The following is a 9,886-nucleotide window of genomic DNA, read 5'->3' on the forward strand; positions in this document are numbered from 1 at the left end:
AGTGTAAACAAGCGACGCGACCGCACCTCCTTGTAAAGAACAGTTTTCTGAACAACCCTTCACGGTACTTATGGTTTGTAGTGTTTAGAAGATTTTTGGTACAAAACAGGTACGAGAGTGGATACTGGGTGTGGTTGTTTGTCAAGGTCAAGGTGACAGGAGTCACAACTGCAGTTTGTGAACGAGACGCCAGGTGGTGTGTCCTCTTCTTTTGCAGACCCGACGTCGTCCCGAGGAGACTGGTTAACAATCAGTTGCAATATATATCTCCAGCTAAGTTTAATCGTGTTTGAAAGTCGTATTCTCCGTAAAACAGAATTGAAAGTAAATCAAAACTCTTTTGCACTAGGTCTGATGACGTCAGAGCAGCCACACGATCACAACCGCAAAGGCTCTCGGGACAAACATGACGCATAAGGCAAGTTGTATGTATGTATTTGTGTTTGTATCAAATTGTAACGATTAAGTCATTTTTTTCTAAGAAACAAATGAAATATATTTTACTAGATTTTCAAGAAAAATACAAATTTTGTATTTCTTTCTTGAAAGAACTTAATATGTACCACGAATAATTCAGTTATTTTTTGTTTTGTTTTTAGTGAATGGTTTATTTGATTTGAAATGTTTTCGTTCTTTCCAGACATCTTGCACGCCATGACTGTGACATTATGGACTCATGAACTTTTAGACACACACTCCACAGCATCGTTTCAAATTAGGGACTAAAATACTTGCGGCTTAGACGTTCGTATGTTGCTATTTTATTGTTGTTGTTGTTTTTTTATTTGTTTTGTTGTACATACCTCATCTAAGTAGGTTGCATTAATCTTCACTCAACACGAGTCAGTTAACTCCAGCCACCAAACCCATTTGAATTGATTTTGAATAAAAGTTTTCTTTTGCTTTTGAGTTTAACAGGGTTCGCGGAAACGATTGGGCTGTCTGTCTAGTCTGTCTAGCCTGTCCTGACATGATAGCCAGGCCAGGCAGACAGCCCAGTCGTTTCCTCAAACCCAGTTTAAGACTACTACACTCTAAAACAATCCAACCATACAGAAACATGTATATACGGGAGTTTATATCAGGGTATCGGTGTTTGAAGGAAAAATTAGATTCGCATATGTTAAGATATTTTAAGATATGAAAGTACATTTAAGACGTGTGCAGAATAGTTCTATATGTCCCGAAAGTTTTCTATTCAGTTTATTTCATCGCTTGTACTTTATATTTTGCCTTATGCGATACTTTGAGTTGTGAGTGGTAATGGCGAATCCTGTGTAGTTTGCTGATTTTGTACTTTTGTTACGGTTCAATATTTTCTTTGACAACGGGGCAAAGAGCCCTTGAACACACTACATCGTATTACTTTAATTGTTATTATCATTAAAATCTCGTCGTTTGTTTACGTTTTAATATTTTGGTAATATATTGAAATGCAATAAACTAATAATTCTAGAAGGCTTCAAATGATATGATTGCGTGTCCTTCTTGTCAGGGGCCGTAACCTTTGACATATCAGCTATAGTACATTTCGCTGCACTGCGTACTTAGAATCGTGGACTTACTTAGACTCGAAATTGTCTTCCTTTCTCTTTGGTTGATTGTGTTATTCGTAACTGTAAGGCGATATGCACCCTTCTAAAGAAATCAAAGATGGTTGATGTAAATATGTAGCAGTTTTCACATCTCGGTCTGTTGTATTTATGTTTTCCCGAAGGAGAAAACATATTGTTTTTGCTGGTGCGTTTTTTCTTTCTTCCTCCTAGCAGGATAGGTTTACGGAAAAGGCTACGCTGTCTACCTGGGCTGGCTATCTTGTCAGGATACTCGGATACCCCCATTCAAAACCCCAATTCATTTTTTCACTCGCATACACTAATTTTGGAGATAGCCCAAATTGGTATAGTAAATGTGTATGCGAGTAGAGGGAAAACATTCTGCATTTTTGCAAAAAATGTTCCTTGTTTATTTGTTTATTTGTTTATTACACTTCCCATAAATGGTGGGGAGACAAAACAGGTGATACCACCTCTGCAAGTTGTCTCCCCGAAACAAAATACACAACACAAGTAAATAATAAGAGTCAACAATGGTATATACAGGAATAATCGGAAACAAACAATAACTTATATACAATACTCATTCAATTAAATAATAAGAATAATCAAAAATGGTATGCACAGTGATAATCGGAAACAAAATATAACTTATATACAAAATGCACAATGTTTATATACAAAGTTGAACGGTTAACGTGCTCTTGTTGCGAAGCACGTCGAACAGGAGCAGAACGACTTCCAAGTACATGGGGTGTCTGTATTATAAAGCTGTGTGAATCGGTTGTGTAGGTATTTTAACAACTGACGTTTAAATGTAGTTGTGTGTGATGACTGAGAGACATAGCGGCCCATGGCTCTAAGGTTCCCATCCAGCCCATTCCAAATACTAATGAGTCTTGGGATGTATGAGATGGCAAACTGTTGAGTTTTAGACCTAAAAGGTGTTGCCATGTTGGCCCTAAAGCTTCTAGTCCCTCTAGATGAGAAAGAAACATGTCTGAGTCATATATGTTCCCAATAGACTTTACAAACAGTAGAACGTCGGCAGCTTCTCTCCTATATGAGAGTGGTAGCATACCCAGAGACGTCAACCTGGATTTGTAGTCAGGATGTTCATGACCAGCACCCAGTATATACTTAGATGCACGACGCTGTACACCCTCTATAAGACTGATCAGCTTGCGAGACCCGGGGCACCAAACTGGCGAGCTGTACTCTAGCATACTTCTCACCAGAGTTATGTAGAGGTATTTCCTACTGTCTACACTGGTCGTATAGCCAACTGTGCGTTTTACAAAACCTTGCATAGAGTTTGCTCGAGCTGTAGTGTTCACAACATGATCGTTCCATTTGAGGTCGAATTGTGCAGTGACACCAAGATCAGGCATGCGACTCACTAGCTCTAGACTTGTACCATTCATGTCATAACTGTACATGACTGGTTTCCTAGACCGTGTAAGCCGCAGCACCTACACTTAGAAAGATTAAAGTATAATCTCCAAGTAGTACTCCAGTTATACATTGACGTAATGTCATACTGAAGTTTAACACAGTCGTCAGTATTATTGCCTTAAATTTGTACCTTCACGTGCATGCTAGTGTAAGGGATCGCCACCCAGTTTGGATAACAAAGTTCTTTATTCATAACCAATGTCTATGTACAATCAGTGCCCACGTTTCGAGATCGCATTGTTAGCAGCGACACCTAGCTGCAGTGTGGACCATAGCCAGTAAGCCCCGAAGAAGGTGACAGACGGTTATTCATGCATAACAGATGAGCTAATCTTCCACTGACCGTTACATAAAAGACATACGTTATGTACAGTATTTACAATTTTTGGCATATCTACAGATTCAATTACATATACTCTATGCAAATCCCCAAATGATTAGATAGGTATTCAATGCAAATTTAAACTGAGTCTACTTGTCTACTGTCAGTATGTATTCTGATATGCAAGCGATATATTGAACTACATACGGACATTAAGTTACGCTGTCCAGACGTTTTACTTCTTTGTCACAGGAATGCAAATATACATTCATTTGATATATATTAAACTTTTTAGCTGTTTTTCAACACAACAAACATACGTTATGTACAGTATTTACAAAATGTGGTATCTACAGATTCTATAACATACAGTCTATGCAAATCCTCGAATAATGCGATTATAAGGCTTCAATGCAAATGTACGAGCGTAACTGTCGATATGTTTTCTGATATACAAGTGATATTGAACTATCTGCAGACATTAAGTTATGCCTTACTTCTTTGTCATAGGAATACAAATATACATGCATTTGATATATACTGACGTTTTTAGCTGTCTGTCAACACGGCAAATTGAATTGCTCACCTCGAATTTTGTTGTGTTTAAAGACAGCTAATAACTTCAATATGGACTATAGCAACATTGATTAGCTTTCATGCCATTTGATATATATTTTGTCGTTGATCGCGTCTTTCAAATCTATGGTGACTACTCTTCAATGAGTTGAACGCTTGTTGTTACTTTGATGACAGGACAGCGGACACTACGAGTGGCCCATGTTCGGTTGTGTGATACCTCCATCTTGAAACTGTCCCTCTGTCGACTTGAAGGGAGGATGGAGTCACAGATGTCGAGGCTTTCGTCCAGTTTCTCTCGGACAATGCGTAGGTTGGCATGAAGCTCTTCAATTTTCAACTCACCTGTACACAAAAATTGTACAATAATGTAGGTTTCGAATAGAACAAGAATCATTCGAGTCTACACTGCTAAGGCTTTACGACAGTTGTGTATAATCTCTAACAAAACTAAATACAGAGAGAGAAAGATAAATAAACATACACACTCAAGAACACACACAGAGAAAAAGAGAGAGAAATTGCACAATGTACAGAAACAACACTGTTACTGTAAATGCGTTCAAGTTTGCGGGGATTTAATTTCGCGGTAACTGGAAAAATGACTTTTCGCGGTGGTTTTAGGTTCGCGGGAGCACCATGCACTGTAGTCTCTTACTGCCATGGAAAAATGTTCGCGGTGGTTTTGAGTTCGCGGTGAAGCAGCACCACGAAAACCACCGCGAAAGTTTGTTCATTTACAGTGCTTCGCTCCTTTGCGGATGAAGTAACAGAGACAGACCTCTAACTTTCTTTCGGTTGTCTTACTTGGTTTGCTCTCTGTAGCCTCTGAGTTGTGTACCCCCAACATTGCTAAGAAGCGTCTCCACATGTGCTCGGCGAGGTCACGGTCATGGTCGACCTCTACGTCAGCGGAAATGGCGTCACAGATGATGGTCATGAGGAAGTTGACCAGGAGGATGAAGACGAATATCATGAAGGTGGAGAAGTAAATCGGCCCGAGGAGCGGATTGGTTTCCATCACGTGATCTGTGACGAACCTGTTCAAATGGAGAAATTCACTCAGTGACAATGTTGCAAATATTGGAGTTTTTGGTTTCAACTGCGCATCAAATGCATCATGGGTAATGTGTCAAAGTTGAAGGCCTCTTTGACATTAACAAAACGAGCTTGGACATTAGAGTCAAGTTAGGTCTTTACCATTCATTGACTATTACCCACAATGCATTTCTCTGTGCATGCGCAGTTAGAACTATGAACATTTTCATTCTATGCTTGGTGTCCTTGATTTACATTTTAATTGCCCATAGCTTGATTATAAATTGCCATTGAAAAGATTTCTGCACTCATCTAGCACGCTTTTCGGTGAGCTATACACACCACTGGAGATTATTTCAGTTTCACATTTGAGCCAAGATTCATTGTACTGCAAACAGTTGCGTTTGACATATGACGTCACGTGTAAGCTGCTCCATACAATGGCGCAGTGATACTTAATGTATGATTCTGTGCCCTATCTTTCACTGACTTCTACTGATGTCGTTACAAGTTTACATATGAAACTTACGCCCCGAGCATCATCTCGAAGAGAGCGAGCGTCGTGCGGTACAGGTCAGTGTAAGACTCCAGATGACACACAAAAATAAGGTGTCCTGACAAGAGAGATAACAACATCAGCCGTAAGTAACCACCATCTACAACCTGCATGCAATAATACACTATTTGGCTCGCTCCCTGAGAGCGTCGCCAAAAAGAGTGATTTTTCAGTGGCCCTTAACTATAGAAATTACCATAGGTGAGGCTTTTTAACGTGCTCGAGCTCAATGTGTGGCTCTCCTAAAACACTGGACTTCCAGTTTTACGACCCATACGAAAAGACGTCCCTAACCGAAGCTTGGTACTCACCTGAACTGATGAATGCCACAAAAGCGATACTAGCAACAACCAAGAACGACGTTAGTTCCTTCTTCATGATGCTTGGGAGAGCCAGAAGCTTGCTGATCGTCTGGCTGAAGCGGACGACGCGAATCAGTGCTATGGTGTTGAAGAAGACACCAGCGCCCAAGATGTGCTTGAAGACACTATCCCACCATGCAGCAGTTGACAGGTCCACAAAGTTGGCAAACCCAAGTTCACCTGTTAAGTGGAAGTGGCAAAATGTTTATTTTTCTCCTTCAAGTTATGGATAATGTATTGAGTATATAAGTATAAGAAAACTAAGTGTTAACTCAGGAGAAGAGAGACTGGAAGACCACCTCTTACATAGGCATCTTAAAGGTTGGATCTCACTGCACTTGGGATACCTGTGCGACACAGCGGGGTTCATTCACTGCGACACTGTTGTGCTATATTACGTAATACGTGAAAGTATAACTTAGAAGACAAAAAATATGCACAAAACGTAAGAAAATTCCTTCTTTATCTCTGAAAGTCGTTGAGTACTCTTTCTCCGCAGTGCCGCACCGGTGCCCCAGTGAGATGCCACCTGAAGAGACGCAGGAGGTTTTGGTTCAATTTTTCGGAAGAGAGCTTATTCCATGATGATGAAAGATGATGAAAGAAGCATGTAAGCAAGATTTAAGCAACATTGCCATCTCGGTAAATACGTTGAGCCTATTGTGGAGCTTATGGAAAACCATAGTACTTCCATATGATGAAAGAAGCAAGATATAAGCAAGCTTTAAGCAACATTGCCATCTCGGTAAATACGGAGCCTACCATTGGTTTTAGACACCATGCCCAGTGTAGCCGATGCCACCGTGTATAGCTTGATGAAGACAGAAATGATCATCACCGTTCCGATAAGGACGACACATTCGAGAATATTCCAGGGCGAGATGAAATATGTCCATCCCTGTTCTTTCCCCGACTTCATTGCCTTATAAAGCATAACGAAGAATAGAATAACGAAGACGATATGCAGAAGTAGATGTACATAGTCATTCCCACTTTCGTACTGAAACATTTTGAACGCTGTGATTGTTGATGTTGCCATGAGGTTCCCTATGTCGGGATGATCCACGGAAATCTTCACCACACTGAACTGCTTTAGGTTGGGGTTATAAAAGTTCATGTCAATTTCCAAGGACTTTGTGTATTTGTCGACGTACTCAAAATCTTTCAGCGTACTGAAAACGGACGCAGACGTACTCGCATCTAAGGGGAAGTCAAGAGAGTGATGGTTTGTACAGGCTGAGTTGAAGTCTGGGTGGTTCCCAAGGTTTGGAACTGTAAATCGCCAGCAGTTGCTAGACACGTTCCCATGAAGAGAAGTCCAGCCGAGACCGTTGTGTTTGTCAGTCTTCTTGGTACCTACGTAGATGAAAATATACCATGTTTAAACTTCCCTGTAGATGTAGATATCACAATGTTTCAACGTGCACCAACGTTGTGCCAATGTTGCACTGTAATATGATGCATTGTTTTGTTTGCCTCATACCTCTGGAAAAAAGCTTCCTGAAGTCAGGCTAACGTGTGAAAAAGCACAGACGTGTCGTAATTTGACCATGAAACTTACTCTAATATATAAGATTCCATGGATTTATTCTAAATTGTCTTTAACATGTGTACCTATCGTCACTCATTTGGATACTACGTAAACACAATTAGACAGACCAAAAGCAATACTTCCCCTTGAATTAAAAAGTAAGCCATTCCGTAGACAAGTCATGCCTGATCAATGACTAGTTCTGTCAACTCTGAACTGTACTTCTTGCCATTCGACAGGCAGTGCATTCAGGTAACTACGGGAGAAAAACAACCCAGACACGACGAAAACATAGACTTTTTAAAAGGAATGACCTGGAAGTTGTCTAACTTGTACCAAACGCGGAGGGCCGAGGCGGAAGGATTCGGTGTTATGTGCGAACTGTCGGTCCAAGAACTTCATTTTCCCGCCGTTGTACCAGGCAGCCGGGTAGAGGGTGGGCAAGAGGGCATCTTCAAGCCAGGAGTAAAAGTGGTCCGGCGTTCGGATCTGTAAACATTATGGGTCAGTCATACTGTCACAAGTCAAAATGTGTGTTTGTTTGTGTGTTTGTTAATATGGTAGGTATTTGCATGAAGATATGACGTCTCCGAACTCTTGTTTTCACTTGAATCTAGTTACTTACCGCATCATGGTCCTGTAGTATACTGTTAGAAAGTGACTGTGTTTCGTAAAACACCATCTCATCGTTGCTGGCCTGGGCGATGTAGAAGAGGACCCCCACGAACACAAACAGGAGGAATAAATCCATCAGCACCGAGGCAGACTTCTTACTCAGGTCCTTCTTCTTTTTAGCCCATTGGCGATTCGCGCTGACAGGAGGATAGACCTTCTTCGGTACTGATATAGAATGCATACCGTGAAGAAGAAAGCTTAATTAATGATAATTTGATTTTTAATCAAACTTTAAAACGTGCAGTCGTATTTCTAATTAGATGCATATAACTAGCTAAGTTGCACTGCTGACGCAATATATTACACTCAGACAATAACAGGTAGACAATACTTTTACTTTATAGTCAACTGTACTTACAACTCATTAACATACACTTCTGAAATACAATTATGACTATGTGTTTCTTTCGTGAGTTGGAATAAAAAAATTTACGCTACATTGCTTTGTCCGCTTTACCATCTGGTATCAGTGCATTGTTGCACCCCAAAGAATTATATGTATTTCCGTTTCTAAGATTCAGATTAAGGTGCATAACTTCCAACCTTTCGTATTCCACAGGTTCAGCTGCATGTCGTCCTTCCTAATGGCCGGTGGTTTGTTGAGGAAGGGTAGGCCACACACGGTGGCCAGAACCACAGCCATCGCAAAAATCTGTTATATGAGAGAAAGACAATATAAGTATAACTAATATTCTGCACGTTGCCTTTGAGTGACTATGAGTTTCAGTTTTCCATAACTTTTTTTAGCACATTCAGTAATCCCCAAATCGTGTAGATCCCTACCGATGTAATCTGATAATTTTCTACTCGGTCCAGAATACGGTCCACTGATTTTTGTCAGGTCCGTTTTTTTTTTACCGGTCCAACAATTGAAAAACATCGTACCAATACCCACCCCTAATTATGATTATTATGATTCTCATACATCCTACAATGGATATAGTTTTCCTTTACACAACCATTTACTCTTGCATCCTACATCACCTGAAGGGTCTCCATGACACAGCTGGACCCCATGAAGGACATGATGAAAGCCTTCATCCAGGAGTCGCTCTTCTCCCTCCCCCAGTCCATACTGTACAGGATGACGAAGAACCCGGAGCTGGTGGACACCAGGAACACGGCTACCCAGGCCACGTACCTGGCCAGGCGAAACACGGATCTCCGGAGGTATCCTGTGGTACAACAGGCAGGTTCGCGGTTTACACTACGCATGAGTAAGGTCACTGCAGCTAAGTGTCGCTGCTGCAATGTGAAGAACACGGTTTTAAAAGTGGCTGAGTTTCTATCCCCGTCACGTTTGGGACCGCATTCTTTACACCACAGCAACGACACCTAGCTGCAGTGCGAAGGAGTAGAGCCAGTGTGCAGCGTGAATAATGCGGTCTCGAATATGACTAAGTTTCTATCCCCGTCACGTTTGGGACAGCAGATTTCACACTGTAGCAGCGACACCTAGCTGCAGTGCGAAGGAGTAGAACCAGTCAGTATTGCCCTGGGGAAGGTGACAGAAGACCGAAACACCAGCAAGTGATCATCTACAAGTGTAGTACAAAGAGCATCTAAGTAAATGTCAACCAGTGATTTAACAACCTCATGAAACTTACTATAGAGTATAATACACGCATTTTGCTTACCCTGGGACGCACGGACTACCATCTCCGGTGTGTGGACAGACAGGGAAGCCTCCCAGCGGAACAGCTTCACAATCAGCAAGTTCACAGGTGCAACAGTCAGGGTAGACATGAGACTGATATACAATTCCTAGGTGAGAAACGGAAATATGATAATTGTTAGGCAATTGAGTCTGGGTTG

General features: G+C 41.1%; 2 protein-coding genes and 1 long non-coding RNA gene across 3 annotated transcripts in view; 1 reads left to right on the forward strand and 2 right to left on the reverse strand.

Moving 5' to 3' along the window:
- The first annotated feature begins 348 nt into the window (after positions 1–348).
- On the forward strand, positions 349–1,467 carry LOC118405676. Its single transcript, XR_004829928.1, has 2 exons — positions 349–425; positions 641–1,467. It is a non-coding gene; the product is annotated as an uncharacterized LOC118405676 (long non-coding RNA).
- Positions 1,468–3,130: 1,663 nt separating this feature from the next.
- Positions 3,131–9,886, reverse strand: part of LOC118405943 — a 64,435-nt gene continuing 57,679 nt past the window's right edge. Inside the window, exons 31-32 of the mRNA XM_035805795.1 lie at positions 4,717–4,949; positions 3,131–4,254 (exon numbers count right to left, since the gene is read on the reverse strand). Of these exons, the coding sequence (XP_035661688.1) occupies positions 4,043–4,254; positions 4,717–4,949 (445 nt within the window). The 3' untranslated portion in view covers positions 3,131–4,042. The remainder of the gene's footprint in view (positions 4,255–4,716; positions 4,950–9,886) is intronic.
- LOC118406206 overlaps positions 6,722–9,886 on the reverse strand; it is a 7,002-nt gene continuing 3,837 nt past the window's right edge. The window contains exons 3-7 of the mRNA XM_035806110.1: positions 9,709–9,835; positions 9,056–9,246; positions 8,615–8,723; positions 7,711–7,885; positions 6,722–7,221 (exon numbers count right to left, since the gene is read on the reverse strand). Coding sequence (XP_035662003.1) covers positions 7,851–7,885; positions 8,615–8,723; positions 9,056–9,246; positions 9,709–9,835 — 462 coding nt within the window. The 3' untranslated portion in view covers positions 6,722–7,221; positions 7,711–7,850. The remainder of the gene's footprint in view (positions 7,222–7,710; positions 7,886–8,614; positions 8,724–9,055; positions 9,247–9,708; positions 9,836–9,886) is intronic.

This window comes from Branchiostoma floridae, chromosome 18 (assembly GCF_000003815.2).
Source record: "Branchiostoma floridae strain S238N-H82 chromosome 18, Bfl_VNyyK, whole genome shotgun sequence".
NCBI lineage: Eukaryota > Metazoa > Chordata > Leptocardii > Amphioxiformes > Branchiostomatidae > Branchiostoma > Branchiostoma floridae.